Source organism: Anomalospiza imberbis, chromosome 16 (genome assembly GCF_031753505.1).
Source record: "Anomalospiza imberbis isolate Cuckoo-Finch-1a 21T00152 chromosome 16, ASM3175350v1, whole genome shotgun sequence".
In the NCBI taxonomy this organism is placed as follows: domain Eukaryota; kingdom Metazoa; phylum Chordata; class Aves; order Passeriformes; family Viduidae; genus Anomalospiza; species Anomalospiza imberbis.
In genome coordinates, this window is record NC_089696.1 from 13549573 (window position 1) to 13567679 (window position 18107).

Sequence of the window (18107 nt, forward strand, 5' to 3'; positions counted from 1 at the left end):
AGGGAGATCAGCACTAAAATTCATTGACTTGATGGAAACCAGAGAACAGCGACCCAGCTCCACCCCTCTGAAGAGCTGTTAATCTTTTTAATGGCAATAGTCTATTAAATATTTACATTATCCTAGCACTTGTAGAGTTTTTGGCCCAACAGCTGGAATTAACACAACTTAAATCCTGGCTCTAGTAGCTAAATGGTGCCATTTAGATCTTATCTGTAACTCTGAGAAGGGCATAAATCGAAATATGTTTCTTTAATGTCTGTCTAGAGGTTATAGCAAGAATATTCAGGGCTGCTGCTCACTGAGAAGACAAGAACGAGCCAGAAGTTGAATTTGTCCTGCTGCCTCACATCACCTTCAGTTCTCTTAACTCAAAGGGAGTATCAGTGAGATCCAAGGATACAATGAAGCCTCAGGTGAGTTTCTGCATGTCTGTGGGGATGAAACCAAACCTGGAGATTTCAGGGAGAGCAGTCAAACCTCCAGGACAGTGTTTGGAACCCTGAGCCCCAAGCACTCCACAAAGCACAAGACTGCTTGTTTTAGTCACCCTAATTTCAGTACTGCCAAAACACACAAATTTCTTCCTGAACACTCTTAACATTAAAAATATCCAAAACTAAATCCAAAATATGCTTCGTGCATGCAGCTACACTGAGATGATTTTAAGCTTCCCAGTCCCCAGCTGACAGTCCTGCACATGTACAGCCCGGGAAGCTTGTGGAGAAATCCCCTCCTCCACCACCAGATAAGGTTTCCCTGGGAGACCGAAGTTATCTTAATGTACAGAAAGCCAAAAACTCAATACTTCCCTCCCTTTTATTATTCTATGAGTCAATGGTTAAAAATTAAGACTTTCCAGGACATGCTTTTTTTTTTTTTTTTTTTTTTTTTCTTCCCCAAGCAGGCAGCTTGCATGGGCTGTTAATTACAGCCTATCTATCTCCACAAAAGCTGCTGAAGAATGGCTCTTCTAAGCCGATATGGAATGCCTAACTACCCCCCAAGTATCAGTATTCCTGGCTGGAAAATCATCTGGGCATGCTCCACAGGCAACCAAACATCCCCTGCTCTTTTGCTGCCCCAGCAGCACTCTCAAAGCTTGGTTTCAAGCTTTAAGACTTGATTTTCTTTTCCTTCTCAGACTATATTTTGCAATGCTGTTGAAAATGGACACAGCCACCACTCCCATTTTATTGCCACTTACTGGAGAAGATGCACCTGAAGGTTTATGTGACAAGAAATATATTTTAAGCTCAGCTGAGCAAGATCACCCAGTATCTCCTTTCCTCACACAAAGGATAAACCTTACCTTAAAGCCTAGGAATGTGCCCTTTAACTTAACAGAATGCTTTTACTAAGTCTGTGATTACAGAGTAAACTCTTTCCTGGGAGGGTGGGGAGGCCCTGGCACAGGGTGCCCAGAGAAGCTGTGGCTGCCCCATCCCTGGAAGTGTCCAAGGCCAGGTTGGACAGGGCTTGGAGCAACCTGGGACAGTGGAGGGTGTGGAACAAGATGAGCTTTAAAGTCCTCTCCAACGAAAATCTATGACTAATCCTGTGAAGTGGTGCTTCCCAGGGACTCCCCTTTCCTGTCACCACCCCCCTGGACACATCAAAGACAGCTTTACCAGACCCTTCTGCAGCCAGGGCTGCTCCAGCCTCCCAGTTTAAACTGCAGCTGACCTCCCTCTAATGGGGCTGGACACATCCATCTGCCCCGGGGCTGGAGCCAGCTGCACTGGCCCAAGGTGCTGCTGGATTCGATTACTGCGGCTCCCAGGGCGCCGGGGGAACAGGGAACAGCACACCCCATCTGCCAGACCTCCAAAGTGACCCCCAGAGCTCCCCAGGACAACAGAAAACACATCCCCCAATCTGCAGCAGCCACAGACCCCCACTCAGCTCCATCCCCTCGGGGGTTGCAAGAGGGGCAGAGCTCTCAGCACACCCTGGATGCAAAAAGCCGCCAGGAACAGACCTGGACCAGGATGATGAGTTCCTGACTAATTCTGAAACCACAAATCACAGCAGAGCCACAACAAACCACATCTCCAAGAACAGAACTTATCAGCCCTGTTGCTTCTCTGCTGATAAAAATTTATTTTCCCACTGGAAGGTTAAGAAGTGCTTACACTTAATCTCACATAACAAGACTTAGCTTGGATTTTTTTTTTTTTTGCAGCAGCAGTATTTCTGAAAGACTGGTATCCATTAATATCAAAAGAACAAAAAAAAATACACTGCACAACAAGCACCTTCCTACTTAAGAGACTGACATTAAATTTGGCAAGTGATGCATACACAGCACTGTTCAATACCTGCAGTATTTACAAAAGATCCACATCCCAGATAGAACAAAAGAATTGATGATATGTAAACAGCAAGATAATTTTAGGATGTTCTGAAAGAAAGCTGATGCCACAAGTTCTGCTTAATACATATTGTGCAGGTCAGAATTAAAAAAAAAAAATCAAACCAACAAATAAATCTTGGTGCTATTTTAGTGAATCTTGCAAACACTTCTAATTCTTTGGAAGCAAAAGCTGTTTTTTAATACCACAGTAATTAGAAAGATGACAGATTCATCGAGGGGTAAAGCACCCACACTGAAAATTAAGATTTCATTAGCACACTTATGGCTGGTTTTGTGGTGAGAAACCTTTTAACATCACATGGGGTGGAGGCTGCAGAAGGATTTCAAAAGCTTCTTGTGTCCGTTCCCCTGAGCGGGTTCAAGTCCCTTAATAAAGGATTAGATTATAATTTTAATGGCCTGTTCACAGGCTGTGTGGATTGAAGGCATTTATCTTGTCAAGTTAACAGTCATCTTCCTGTCAGCTGCCTTGCCTACAGCAAGACAAAAGAAAAAAAAAAAAGAAATAAAGAAGAAAAAAGGAAAAAAGCCACCTCCCAACCCTGGGGAGAGGTCTCAGCACTGGGCAGTTTTTTTGAGCAAAGATGCAACTTGGCTTTTCTGCCAGAGAGGAAATGCAGGGCAAAGCTACAACGTGGCCCTTCCCCACACTCTGCTGCATCACGGGAGAAGGGAGGTGGCCAAGAGGAAAATGCAAAGCATCTCTGAGATGCATTCACCCTTTTTATCTGCAGAAAGCAGACACGGTCATCAGCAGGAGCTGTGTTTTCAAGTGACAAAACAGGACCAAGCTTTGCCCCAGACCCAGCAGTGGGATGCTCTGTGCATCCCATCCTGTAGGCAAGGAAAACAAATGCTCATCCCTGGTCAGGGTGGGAGCCTGTCCTTGCCATCCCCCACCTGGGAAAGGCTCTCTCCCATGGAGGAAGCTTTTCCTTTCAGCCCTCTGCCATTGAATGCAGGGAAGGCAGCGAGCACGGAGCCAATCACAGCAGAACGGGTGGCCTGGCCTGTGGATGGATTAGCGAGGAGCAGGGCTGGGTTGCTAAGAGAGGCACCTTTTCATGGCAGGGAGGCCTGATACAACAATGCTGCTGCAGAGGAGCCCCATCCAGCATCCACACAGGGCCCTGCCACAAGCAGAAAGAGCTGCTGGAGAAACAAACTGCCCTTGGGAATGAGAAAATACAGCAGCAAAGGAGATAAAAGCTCAGCAAGTCACACAAAGACAACCTCCCCCCAAATAAAACCTCCTCTGCCCAGAACAAAAGTGCCAACCAGGGAGCTTTTGAAAGCTCTGTTTTTATCTCCTGCGCTTCTCGTTATCTTTAATTATTAAGTGTCACCGGGAAGCGGCTGCCGCCTCCTGAAAAGAGGGAAAACAAGAGTCCTGGTGCCTATTTCTGGGGCTCTGCAACTCCTCCCCTACTTTAGAAAGTGCTTCAGCACCACTGCCTCCCCCTTTCTGCCTCTTTACTGCTTTCTTTTTTCCACGTACGTGTGGCCGCAGCCGTTCCTAATAAACTTGAAATGATTTTTCGCGACGGAGGCTTCCAAAGGACTAAGGGGTTTTGTTTCAAATCATTCCCAGATCAGCTGCGGAGAGGCTGAGCAAGAGCAGGCATCGGCTGTCTCCAGCGTGCTCCTCCATGCAGCAGGAAGCAGGGATAAAAGCAGGCTGTGTTCTAACTGGAACAGGGCATCCGCAGTGCTGCAGGAAAAGGGGGGCCGGGATGGGGACGAAGCACACGCCGGCGTTCAAGAAACGCAGAGTTATTTTAGCAACAGGCATTCCATATCGATGGCTTTCTGTGAATCCCCCTGGATTAACCATATGCTTGTGATTGAGGCATTTTATAGCAGTTAAAAAAACCCCAAACCCACCAAAAACTTCACATCCTAAATTTAGGGGAGCTTCCCGACCTCCCCATTTCCAAATCCTAAAGGCAGCACCGTGCACTTCATGCATTTCCTTGATGCATTTGAAGTTTTACACAGCCTTCTCTTGACATCATCTTTTTATAACACCACAAGGGGGGATAATTGCAAACACCTCATGATGATTAGTCTTCTGCTTTGAACTTTAACGATGGGCTTTTTGGGAGGGTTTTAAGAGTTTACTGAAAACATCTTAAAACTTTAAAGCCAAAAAAAAAAGCCCCTGTGCAATATTACCGATAGCCCAAAGATGAGTATTAAATTCAAAATAATGTGTTGGAGAGCAGAACCTGGTTTACCAAAACAGCCAGAATGCATTAATCCCATTGCATCCCAGGATTTGTAAAAACTGGATGAAATTCACACAAGCAGCTTTGCTACAGATATTTAGAAATCAAGGTAAACACAGCCCCTGCATCCCAGAGCCAATTTGTAGAACCATAAAGCGTCCTGAGTTGGGAGGGATCCCCAATTATCATCAAGTCCAACTTGTGGCTCTGCACAGGACACCCAGCAATGCCCCCTGTGCCTGGCGGTGTCCAAATGCTCCAGGAGCTCTGGCAGCCTTGGGGCTGTGACCATTTCCTGGGGAGCCTGTTCAGTGCCAGCAGCCTCTGGGGGAAGAATTTTCTCTTGATATCCAACTTAAACCTCCCTGACACAGCTCCAGCCATTCCCTTGGGTCCCGTCCCTGCTCACAGGGAGCAGAGATTGGAGCTGCAGCCCCCGAGGAATCTCCCCTCAGTCTCCTCTTCTCCAGCTGAACAAACCAAATAGCCTCAACCACTCCTCAGACAGCTTCCCCTCAAGGCCCTCCACCATCTCTCCTCTGGATGCTTTCTAACAGCTTTATTCCCACTGCTCCCTCCCGGGCTTTGTCTCTGGACACGTTGCATCAGCCCCTCCTGCAGAGCAGAGCCCACATGGACTGGGGGACACATGGACTTTTGGCCAAGCAGCTTCCTGGGAAGGGCTCCTGGCACCTCCTACAGGGGTGCAGGGCACCAAGTAGCTCCAGAAAAACATCCAGGGATTAAACAATTCCTGTCTGGCCCCCCTGGAAGCTGCTCACCACAGCAGGACTGCAGCTTGTCTCAGAGCCAGCAAATATTGCACTGATACTTTTAAATCAGACTCCAGCCTGATTACAGCTTAGGGACAAAATTTTAACTAACCTTTAATTATGGGAAATTTTGAAGCCTCTGCTTTACTCTCTCAAGATCATTTGAGACAAAGACTAACAGATGCTGCAATTCCTAGAGGACTGCCTTTAATTTGTTTTTAACCCAAGCCAATGAATAGGTTTACTTATACTTTCACAAGAATTGTTTCAGACTGGGAAAACATGAAACATTTGGAAAAGAACAAAGGTTTCCTATTTTAAAGAAACCTGAATTTTGCTGTAAATAATGGGAATTTAGACTCAAAGCAGATCTTTCAAAGTCATGCCTTGGATGGATGTTATCCCCGGCAAAGGATAGAACACTACTGATGCAATGGTGTTCTGCTCTTTCAAATCTCCATGTCAAGACTCAAATTCCCTTCTCCTCTTTACATCTACCAGGCTAACTCCCGTTTCCATGTCCCATATGAGAGCACAGATCACCCTGGAGGGGTTGGGCTGGTGTCCCTAAGATCCTTATGAGGGAGGACCATGCACACAGGTACCCACGATCATTGCAGCTTCGAGCCAACAGTTGAGTTTTACCCTTTGCACTGCAGCAAGGACAGTCACCCAGCTTCACCTCCCCAGCCCACCAGCACTCCATCATCCAAAAAAGAATTAAATAATAAAAGAACAGGCAGTGCCAGCTCTGTGCTGACAGTGGGAAATTTTTCTTTGCCACAACATTGGTTAATTAGAGAGGTGGAAAGGGCCTGGTGACAGTGGCCTCTTTGTGCTGCTTATTTATTTATTTATTTGTAAGTACAGTACGAGCTTTTTTGAGAGGCCTCATGTTTTCTCTGGCTCTGAACAAATGCCATCCCCCAGCACAATCAGCAGCCTGACAGGAACAATGGATGCCAGCGCTGCCGAGCCCCAAATCGCATCCTGCTGGAAAAGAGTGGGACAGGAATCCAAGAAACTCAGAACCAGGTGTCAGAAACACTACAGGGGTGCCTGCAAGGAGGTGGCTGTGTGTAGTTTAACAGCTCAAATGACAGGATAATTCAGGGAATAAAAGCAGGCAAGCAGAAGACTTGGAAGCTTATTCTGATGGTGACATTGCTGGGAGATCCCCAAGAGCCTGGAGGTAGAAGGGAGAGATTTAGAATGGCTTTTCCCTGGCTCTGTGCAGATGCAGGATTGTGCACATTCCCTGCAGACAGGGGGGGGCTGGGAACAGCCTGGAAAGCTGCAGAAACCCAAGACAAAGAACCACTAGGAAAAAGGAAGTTCAGGCGAGCCCTGGGAAGGCAGATCCACATTCATTGTTGCTCCACGGCTCAGGAAATTCAACCCCTGCTCCTTCCAACACGCCTGGATTTACAGTATTGAGGACCTCTATTTACAGAGACTGACTTGTTGCAGCAAGTTTTCCCAAGCCTGTCACAGATAGGAGCTGTATTAAATTACTACAGCTTCTCTCACAGCTCACTCCACACTTCAGCTCTCCCTCTGCAGCTGTTGACAACAGCCCTGAGAATGGACCCAACTACAGCTCTGGGCTTGCAGGCAGTTTTCTGATGGGTCCATCTCTGTGACAGGATTCACAGCCAGCAGTCAGATCATCTGGGCACCAAACCACAATTCTCCTTGCCTCCAAATGCCAAGCCATGCCAACACCATCTCAGCTGCAAAAGTAGGAGTGAGTCCCAATAATCCCAATGCTGGCTACCGTGCTTGGTGCCAGCACTTGCTCCCTACCAGCCTCACTCTCCAGAACAGCACTCGGAGCACTTCCAGTCAAAGACCTCATCTGAAAGGAGCTGATTTTCCCTAAAGCAACACCAGCTCCTTCCAAGCTGTGGTCAGATGTGACTCTGGGCTGTTGCAGGATCCCAGCGTGGTGTTTTAGCTTCCTTGGGAAAGGTAAAAGTTGTGCTAGCAGAAACCATTTTCTCCCAGTGGAATGTGTGTATTGCAAAGTGCCGGTGTGGACAGTGATTGAAACTGGGGTGAGAATCATTCACAAAAATCCTTTGTTACTTACTGTGGGGTCTGTCCAGAGGGAGCACTTGGCACAGTCCTGGCAGGGTGCCCCAGGAGAGCGGGGGTGCTGGCAGAAGTGGTCGTAGCCGTTGATGGCAGCCCGGCAGAGGTAGCACATCTGGGCGCCGCAGCGGCACGACATGCGGTTACAGCCCTCCGACTTAATCAGGCCCGTCCCACACTTGTGGCATTTCCTAATCCGGGCAGCTGTCATCTTCTCCTCTCTGCAAGACCAGGGAGAATAAGCAAAGGGGTGTTTGCACTCACCAGCCTGTGATAAAATTACTGTTACGCTACCCCAGCAAGGCTTTAACCCTCTCCTCTTTGCTCCGATTCCAGCCCCAAGTCTGCTGCTGTTCCAACGAGGTCTGGGCTCAGCTCCACTTGGAGCCAGCCCACGACAACTCAAGAACAAAATAAGTGAAAAAAAGTCAATACTGGCTGCATGCTGCAGCCCTGATGCTGGTTTCCACGAGAGCCAAAGCACCAGCCTCTGGCTTGGGAGGAATTTGAGATGCAAGTTCAAGGGCCAAAGGGCACGTGGATGCTTGAGTTGGCTGAAGGAAAATACAGCCAAGGAGATAAAGTTCAGGAAAAGCAAACATTTGGCTGTCACCTCTAGCTTTTATGTTTGCCTGTTGCTCTGGCTACAAAGTTGCCATGACCATGTATTTCTTTTCTAAGCCAAGCTGCTATGCTCCAGATTTACTTTGTGTTTGTTAAATTAAAATCAGTAACTGAAAAATAAACACGTTTCCCAGCAGAGGCGTTCTCTTTTCTCTAAAATTCCCTACATACATTTTGCAGAGGTTATTCCTTTAGGTTTAAGAAATGGGTTTTCATCTAACAGAGCACAAGTGGGAATCCAGGACAAAGCTCAATCCTTGTTCCCAAGGGACACCCTGGCAGCGACACGTGCTCCAGCACAGGCTCAGCTCACAGCAAGACTATTTTGGCACAGAAATGAAGAAAGGCTTGGTCATTTAATTAAAAGACTTAAGAATATAAATTATCATCCTGAGGGCCCATTTTCTGACCGCTGGAGATCACGTTACACTTTAATTCACAACCTAGAAGTGAAATTTGATGACAGCAGAGCAAAGCCAGCGTGTTTTCATGGAGGGAAGCACAGTTCTTCTGACACTGGGCAAGGATCATCCTTAGCCAGGCATCTCCACCCAGCTGCTTCAGTGCATCTGCAAAGTTAACAAATGATTGGGAGATGGCAGGGAGGTATTTTTGAGGACTACAGCAGCAAACCAGGCTACAGCACAGCTCCACAAACTGCTCCATCAGCAAAACCAGAGCAGGAGGGAATGGTGAGGTGGGAACTTCCCAGCCTAGCAGACATCCAAGATTCCCATAGAGTTATACCCAGCATGACCTGCACCCAGGCATGTGGAAATGTGCTAAGAATAGGCACAAAAACCCAACTTGAGAGTGACTCTCCTTGGAGCTGCAGCTGCTCTTCCCTCTGCCACTCAACAGGATGCTGTCGATGCAGATTTTTTTTTGGAAACTTTGAGCAAGGCAGGAAGTTTAACCTGAACTCCAGCTGGGCTTCCCTTTCCTTATGCAGGGCTTCAAAAGGAAGTTTTTATTGTATCAGGCAGTTAGACTCATCTATCCACAGACACAATCTGCTGAAGGTTTTGAAACTGGTATTTTTTTTTTCCTTATTAGGGACATGACAACTCATTCCTCCTCCCTCTCGTCCCTCTTTCCTACAGGGAAAGGATCAGCAGAGAAAAAAAGTCAAATCTGTAAAGATTTTCTTCTGAATTAGGGACTGTGGGATGAGCAAGCAAGAGTCATTCAAATCCCAGTGGTGGAGCTTTCCAACCTCTACTCATGCCAGACAGACTAAATCAGAGAGGAAGGGATTGGGCAATTGGGCAAGTCCCACTTGGTTGCACCAGACATTTAGCTCCATGGATGAAAATTCCCTTGTTTCCTAAAGGCAGAGGATTTTGTAATTTACTGTAGATAAGAGAGAAATCAAACTGCAAACGATTTTAGGGTAACAATCAGGATTTACATCTGCATATTTCAAAATGTGACTGTACTTTGCAACAATTCCTACAAATTGGTTAGAAACAGGCAAAAGCTTCGGGAGGAAAACACATCCTCTCCCACAAAGCAGCAGCTGAGCAAACAGTGCAGGCTCCACTCCAGATTTTCAAAGGGTAGTAACGACCTACTGTGACTCAATCCACCCCTTTGCCTCCATACACCACCTCCCTTCTCCCCCCAGCAATGCTAATGGGGGTTTCTCACCTCGGAGAAGGACCAGGTGCCAGCCTGCAGACACTGGGCCAGCCAGAGGAGCAGGCTGGGCTGGTGACAGCTTTCCCACGTTCTCAAATTACCAGCTGGATCTGCTGCCAAGGATCTTTCACAGACAGAAATCCCATCCTGGGAGCTGTCTGACCCCTCAGCTCTGCCATCCCCGGGACCTTCCTGGGGAAGGCAGTGACAGCCAGCAGAAACTGAGGGACAGTGGCCTGTGATTCCCAGTTCATCCACCTCCCTGTTTTCCCCTGGCTGTGGAGTTTCACTTACATGGATGTCCTGTATTTGATGTCATCCTTCTCAGCCAGCTGCTCGCAGGTGAGATTCATGTGCTCCTTCCACAGCCCCTGGCACTTCCGACAGGTCTCCTGAGGAGGATAACAAACATTAAAGGAAGAAAAAAAAAAAAAAACAAAACCACCCAGCACATCACCAACAGCTTTAAGAGCTGTAAAAATTCCCCCATCAAGCTGCAGGTTCTCAGGTAGGGTGGGGCTGGCAGGATGGTACAGTGGGCTGCAGGTTTGTCCTCCATTGGAGACCAAAGGCCACAGATAATGGGAGCCAAAGGTCTTTCCAAGGCACAAGAAAATAGATATAAAATGAAACCATAAATCCTAATCACCTAAAACTCATGGGACAGCTACCAGGCTCACCAGTCACAACCCAGAGGAGACTGCAGAGGTAAAAATGTGGTGCCAAAGGACATCAAGTTCATCTGTTTCCTGACTAAAATCCTTTGCCTTCATATAAAGGGCTTCTAATTCCACCATTGATGGAAATTCTGCAGTTACATCAAAATCTCAGCTTCACCAGGCACACAAGCAAATATATATATATATATATATATATAGTTTTGCAAAATCTTACAAAATAAATTATTAAACAGCTGAAAAACACAGAATGTGGATAAACATCCATAAAACCAAGGTGGAATATGAACAAATATTTACAAACTAAACCAGAATAGCTGGACTAAACTTAGAGCAAGTGGCTGAACTCTCTTGTTGCAAATTCTTTAGCAAAAGAATTGCTAAAAAGGCTCTAATCCAGGACTGGTAAAGTTGCATGGAGCAGGATTGTTGTGGAGGCACAACTGGGAAGGGACTTGGACCAACACTGGGGACAGAGCTGATTTTTTCAGTTGGCTGGCCAAAGAGAACAATTTTGTTTTGGGTCAAACAAGAGATTTTCCTTTAATTTGAGGAAGATTAAAAAACATCCAGATCAGACTTGAAAAAAAAAAAAAAACATGTTTTATGATCCAACTGTTTCATCTTCAGGATGGCTGGGGCTTGGACTCTTAGATCCAACCTTCCCCCTGGCAGGAAAACCCATCTGGCTATGCAGCATCCTTTTCCCCTGAACACCAGCAAAGGTCCCAAAAGAGCTTTGCCCAGCCCTGGTCTCACTATCAGCAGAATAGGACCACTGCAGAGACAGATCTTACTTGATTGCATTTACCTTCATTTTATTTTAATGAAGAAATTGGACGTTTATGTGAGATATGAAAGAAGAAAATGCTTCAAGACACACGTAGGCAGCAGCACTCTTTTGATCGTGAATCAGACAAACAGGATGAAGGCCAAAGCTTCCAAGGAAGCCACCCTAGGAGGGGGGATGCAAAATGGGGCCTTGTTTGTATCTGTGCTCGTTGGGAGATGCCCAACTGCTCGTGCTTTCATCTGGAGAATGAAAGGCTCCTGGGCCTGGCTGCTGAGCCGGACGTGTTTGCAGACAGCGGGGTAAGGGCTGGAGCGAGCGTGTGACTGCATCCCAAAACCCAGCAGAGCATTTTGTGATCACTCACCTTGCAAATGCACCCCTTGGCAGGCAGGCACTGGTTTTAAGGGGCAGTAAATGCCTCAGGTTCTATTGATTCTCATGAATCATTCATCACACCCTGTGTTTTCCTGCTAAAGCTGTTAAAACAGGCACCATTTTGTGTGTGTTTTTGGCAGGCCACATCTGGTTGTTGGCAGCACAGGAGGATCAGACTGGGAGCTGTTCACACACCTCCATGAGGACCCACCTTCCCCTTTATTCCCAACACCTGGCCACATGCCCTTCCGAGATCAAAAGTGCCTTAGGTTGTTTTTTTTATATGCACACCAAGGGTTAAAAAGAGCCTTTGGAGCCCTGTTACACAGAACTGCTTCCACACACCAGCAACAGAGATTTAACAGCTTTTTGCCAGGAGGGCTGGCACATTTTCCAGCCAGGAGCCTGCTATTCCCAATTACTTAACTCCAGGAGCCTCTTCTGCTGCCCAAATGATGCCCTTCTGAAGCAGATGGTGCCACTTAGACCCTCATCCCAAGTCATTCCCGTCTGCTCCTGCCTCCAGCCTGGTGGCTATTGGAAACAATGCTCTCCCTGGAGCCCAGGCTGCTGTTATTTGCCAAACAGTTGTCTCCTGCACTCAGGAAAAGGGATTTCTGTGCAGGCAAGGAGAAAGGGAAGAGGCATGGCCACGTAGGTTCCTGGGATGGCACCACAGGAGGTATCCGGTTCCCCGTGTGACGACGGCACAGCGGGTGCCACCGCAGCTGTGCACATTCCTGGGATCCCTCCCAAGCTGTGCTGTCCTCAAGGAGCTGCAAACCCACAGGCAGCTGGGCCTGTGCCAATGCACCCCATGAAGGGAACAGACCTGTGGCTTCCTGACTCCCGAGTGTCACCTGGTGCCGCCTCTGACTGAGCAACGTCCTCTCCATAGGAGGCTTGGGAATATGCACCACACATGTGCCATTAGCAGAACCTGTTGTGATTTCCCCCCCTCATTCTACCCAAAAACAATGGCACATTGTTTGATCCCTTCACACAGAACTGGGGAGGAAGCCCATTCAGACAACAGCTACTGCTCTGGTACCACAACTGAGATCACAGCCCTTGCCCAAGAAAAGTGACCTTTTTAAATTTCTGCTGAGTCAAACCAAACCCACTTGGCTGATGAGGACTTTGCACATCTCGTACAATGACAGTTATGAGCTCTACAATTTCCACAAAGTGTTCTTCTACTTCAGAACCAACCCTTTGTTTGATAATGGAAGATACTCTCCCATTACCATATTAATTAACCTAAACACGCAATGGAACAGCTGATACTTGCAACCAACCTAGATTATTTCCATGAGAAAAGCAGCACAAGGCACCAAGACTGGCTACAGCAATATAAGGCACCACCTAAACCCACAAAGAAGGAACAAGTCCTTCCCAGTCCTGAAATCACCTACTCCAAGTGTAGTGGCCAAAAAGCAACTCAGTCCACCAAAATAAAGATCCTTCCCCACTTCTTCAGTGTAGGAATGTGCCCCCTGTTGACGGAGTGACTAAATTATTCTTTGTCTGCTTAAAAAGGCAAAAGGCACAGAAGTTTCTCTCCCAGTTTGGTACAAAGACACCTCATAGGACCTTTTGGACTTCACCTCAGACCTGGGGCTGGCCGATTGGACAGAGGCCAAGAGGTCCTGCCAAGGTAATTCACTAGAAAAAGAAGAGAACAAAGGAAATAATGGCTTTTGTGGGGTGTTTTAGCAGGAGCAAGAACCTCTTGCCAGTGGTTTGGTTTTTCTCTGTAAGAGCTTTGTTATTTTGTCTTTTATTAAACCTTTTTCTCTTTCCAACACTACCTCAGAAGCCATCCTGCTAATTTTATGCCATTCAGGGTAGCTGGGCTATCTCAGGTGTGATAGGTTCTCTGAGAGCTCGTAAGACCTGGCTTGAGGAGAAACCCATCTCGTCAGCACTTGGTCCCTTAGCAAACCCTGCTGTACTCAGGTACAGCACTTGTGCTTTAGCTTTAACAGCACTTCAGCTGAGTGCATCATTTCTGGACACTGTGAATTCCATGTTTGCTGCTGCCTTCTCCCAGCCCACTCCTCCTCAGAGGCAGGTACAGCTAAGGCAGCTCACACTTCAGGAGCTGAAGAAGTCTTGGCATTAGGAAACGGCTCCAAAGCAGGCACGGAGACAGGAGATTATTAAGAATCTGCTGCCTGTTACATCTGCCCCAGCTTGGCAGGCAGCCTGGGACAGTCCATGACTGCTGCTCGGGCCGAGGGAGGATGTGATGGAGAGGGTGTTTAATCACACCCTGTAATCTCCTCACTGTACATCTGTTAGAGGCAGTGGCTCCACTTCCTCCCCTGCCTGCCAGGAAGCAGCCGGGATTAACACAAACATGTTTGGGTTCAGGAGGATCCTTTGTTCCCAGGGTCAGTGCTGGATGTGCAGCTTTCTGTGCTCAGGGCCAGCCTGGCCAAGGGTGGACACCCTGCTTTTAGTGAGTGTGGGCAGCACAACCCTTCAACACCCTTGTTAATTGTCCCAGCACCTAATGAAGGTGGCAGGGAGTGTTTTATACGAATTTACCACCTTCCTCATCACTTCTGCTGGTACTTCCAATGGATGCTACAGTTTTAAACACGGCCTAGACTTTTTTCCCCCACTCTATCATCAACTAAAAATAACTCTCTAAAGTCCATCCCACTCATCGGGGGGGGGGGCAAAAATCCCAAGTAATCAACTTTTCCTTGCCAGTCTCCACATTCTCTTGGCCACAGTCAGTAACAGAAATCACTTTTCCCGATTGCAACCTAAACAAATGCCACACGGACAAAAACATCAGATGATCCACACAGATCCCAGCCCGACTGCCCACGGCATTCCCGCGTGCCCGCTTGTGCCGTAGGAGTTTTACACGGAGCCATTTACTGACCGAGCAGAGAGGGTGGGGGAAACTCGACTTAAACGACAACAGGCAACAGCCCCGGCTGTCGTCACTGCCCTCCGCTCCCAGCGGTGGCTCTGAGCTCCCCTCAGCTCTCCACATGCTGGGTAATGAAACCCTGGTGCCGCTGCGATTCCCTGCATCCCCCAGGAAGGGCGAGGTGCACGCTCCAGCGGTCTCTGCCCACGGCACACGCGGGATGCTGGCTGGAGGGAGGCGAGGCAGCCTGGGACAGAGCCCCAGTGATTGAGTGGCTGCTTCCTCCTGCTCTCGGACGTGCAACAGCACAGGCTGAGCCCAAACAGGCCCAGCTTTACCCAAAAGCAGATGGGAATGCAAGTGCCTCAGAACAGCACCTCGGGGCCAGCCCGTACTGTGCTGCTTTAATTAAAGAGCTGCAATTCCCAGCCAGATGAGTTAATGGGAAAACAAAGAACCACAGAGTCTTCCTCCCCACAGTTTCACTGTCCATAAAGCTGCACCGACCTTAACTAAAAATTGATGCAGAAGTGGCTAAATGAATACAACCTTTAAGCATGGATAAGCTCTCATGAACACAGTCCTTCAGGGCTGTTTCTGGGATTTCCTATACGTTAAGCTGGGATAAAGAGGCTATAATCCAGCCCGAGACAATCCATTTGGGTAAGAGACCCCTCTTTAGAGATGTACAAACACCCAGCACAGGGAGGAGGGGTAACCCCAGCTCCACAGATCCTTGACTGCCCAGTGCAGGGAAAGCTCCTTCCAGCACGAATTGCTGTGGCAATATTCTGGTCCTGGAGCCGCACACAACGGGCACGATGGGCAGCAGGTACCAACCCCAAACACAAACTCCAGGCAGGGCGGAGAAAGGAATGCCATGCTTTGGATGGGTGATGGAGCCAGGACCAAGGGGCTGGGAGGACATCCGTGGGTTTGGAGCTCCCCCGGGAGCACGGCTGTTCCCCAGGCAGCGCTGCCGCTCAGCGGCGGCCGCTCACACGGCAGCGACGGAGAGCAGGCAGGGAAACCTGGGAAAAACGGAGATTTCCTCTCCTGAGCACGGCCATGAGTCCTTCTGTGAGGGGAGAGGCCACAGGGAGAAATAAAGCAAAGGCACAAGCTTGGACTAGGCTGTAAGAATGTGTTGTGGCATAAAAATAGAGACCTAAGAGTGACTGGGAATTAAAAGCTAGCTAAGGAAAACATACATTTATATCTAAAACCCATCAAGAACCAAAGAACAGAATCATAGAATTATTAAGATAGGAAAAGATCTCTATCCAGTCCAATCTTTAAGAAGGGTGGTTAAAGCTTTTATATAGCCATATATTAAATCCCATTACAAAAAATGATGACCCAAACGAATGTCTTCTGTTTTGCCTGTTCTTGTTAAATTGAGCATATATTTAGTCCCACCCCATCTCTAAGATACTGGAGATACTCAATGCCTTTTTCCTTCCAGCCTGATTCCCATGAAGGTTTGGGTTGTCTGTGTCAGAATCCCAGAACCAGAAATGTGTGGTAACTCCCACCTCTTGCCTAAGTCAGTAGGACTAGCTCCTATCTGTAGTTCAGAAATTTCTGAAACACACAGACCAAACCAAAATAAGCTTTTCCCTCCTCAGAGTTTGACTTTAAAAGGCCAGAACAGCTGCTGGTGTGGGTGAAGTGGTTAAAGGCCTATGAAGCAAAAATATCTACAGCTTCACACAAAAAGTGCTGCTCAGCATCACTGACCCTGTGGCTGGCCAGAGGTGGAAACAGCACTAGCACAAGAAATTGCTCCTTGATCTCACACTCAGGGTAACCTGAGTATGAGAAACAGCTGTTTCATGGAGAAAGGTCATATTTAATTTGAACTTGAATAAAACTAATTTTTTCTTTCATTCTCTGGAATGTTTATAAAGAAGTATGACTGTTTCAAAGCTACTTTCTCTCAAGCTCCAGGGCTCTGAGAAATACATCAAAAGGTGCAGGCAGCAGGTTGGCTGCAGAAGAGAGCACTGGAGTATTTGCATCACACATCCATCACACCAGGATGCCTCCCCCTGAGCTGAGGGACAAGTGTTTCTCACAAGGATAAGCTCTTCTTACCAAAATTATGTGGTTTTTTTTTTTTTTTTCCCCAAAAGCTAGTTCCTACCCCTGAGCAAGCTGGTATCACACAGAGCATCTCTCCAGATCAGCACATGGAGAATTCTGGATACAGGGTGGACTGTGACATACCCAGAGGTGGTCACCCACCAACCTGAGTCCACCTGCAGTGCAGGTAGAGGAGAACACTGCTTGGTCACTTTAGAAAGGCAGGTTAAATATATCCTGGGACCTCACACCAACTATGTTGGCTAAATCACTGTACCTGAGGTCATATCACTCCTTCCCAGGGAAAAGTTGAGAGAAGCTCAGCACATGCTACTGGAAACACATCTGTAGCTGTCAAACACAGCTTTGAGATCTGCTGAACTGATTGCAGATAACAGCTACTGCCTTCCCAGCCAAGGTAAATAATTAAATACCAGCAGAGGAGTTCAAAGCCTCAGCAGCTGCCCCTCCTGCCCTCCCCCAGTGCACATTCCTGCACTCAATCCAGCAGAGCAGATCTAGGAGGTTATCCATGTAATCCTCTGCACAATCTCACAGAAAAAGGCATGCTGCTTCCAATAGCTGCAACTCTAAGTGATGAGATCTGACTGTGGAACTGGTGGAAACAATAGAGACCTTGGGAGAGGCACAGATTGAGAGTTCAACACAAGCAACTTGATTTTTAAAGGATAACTCCGGAAGCTCACGCCCAGGGGCTGCACCCAAGCATGCCAAGAAGGTAAAGGCTGACAAAAGGAAGGTATCTTATTTGCAGAGGTACCTGCTAACGATGCATTGTGAGACTGAGAGGAGGAACAATTACTGAAGTTAATTTTGAAACTTCCCTCTTACACCACCACAGGATAAACAAATCCATCCCCCCATCACCCAGCCCCAGACACAAACCCCTACCCCTCTGGCTGGCAGAACCTGGACAGAGCCTCTTCCAGACCCTTTTCCCCCTAGTTTTCTCTCCCCCGACAGTTTTCCAGATTTCATAACATAAAAATATCAGCAAGAGGAACCCTGTTAGAGCTGTCCTCTCCTCCATCAAAAATTGCACGGAGACCCAGGTTTATGTAACACACCTACAACCCTTTTTAAGAAGTCTCTGCAATACAGCAATTTTGATGGCAATTTAGCAGCATTAACACACCTTGTTTTCAATTTAGAACATTTTAAACTGCAATCTCTACCAACAACAGAAGTTCACACTCCAGATCATCACAACACCAGCAAGGGATGGGGGAAGGTGAACTGATGCTTGGTCAGGTAAGGTGAACAGCTTTGCTCTGGGTACAAGTCCACCCTCAGAAATTGGGCTAGCACAGCTTGTGTTACCTGGGAAATGAAATCCAAATGATGGGAAACCCACAAAGTAACGTGTTCTTAGCTTTAAACAGGCCAGACTAAACAAAAAATAAACAAAAAAAAAATGCTGGGGAATGAGAAAGGATCGACAAAATCGAAAGCAAAGGGATAAGTGGCCTGCTTGAAAACTCATAAAATTCAGATGATCTACTGCTTTAATGCCTGTGTGCTTCACTTTC

The 18107-nt window shown here is 47.4% G+C and overlaps 1 protein-coding gene across 1 annotated transcript in view; it reads right to left on the bottom strand.

The window, feature by feature from the left end:
• Positions 1 to 18107, bottom strand: part of RNF216 (ring finger protein 216) — a 76378-nt gene that overhangs the window by 4247 nt on the left and 54024 nt on the right. Inside the window, exons 15-16 of the mRNA XM_068207159.1 lie at positions 10032 to 10129; positions 7471 to 7693 (exon numbers count right to left, since the gene is read on the bottom strand). Of these exons, the coding sequence (XP_068063260.1) occupies positions 7471 to 7693; positions 10032 to 10129 (321 nt within the window). The remainder of the gene's footprint in view (positions 1 to 7470; positions 7694 to 10031; positions 10130 to 18107) is intronic.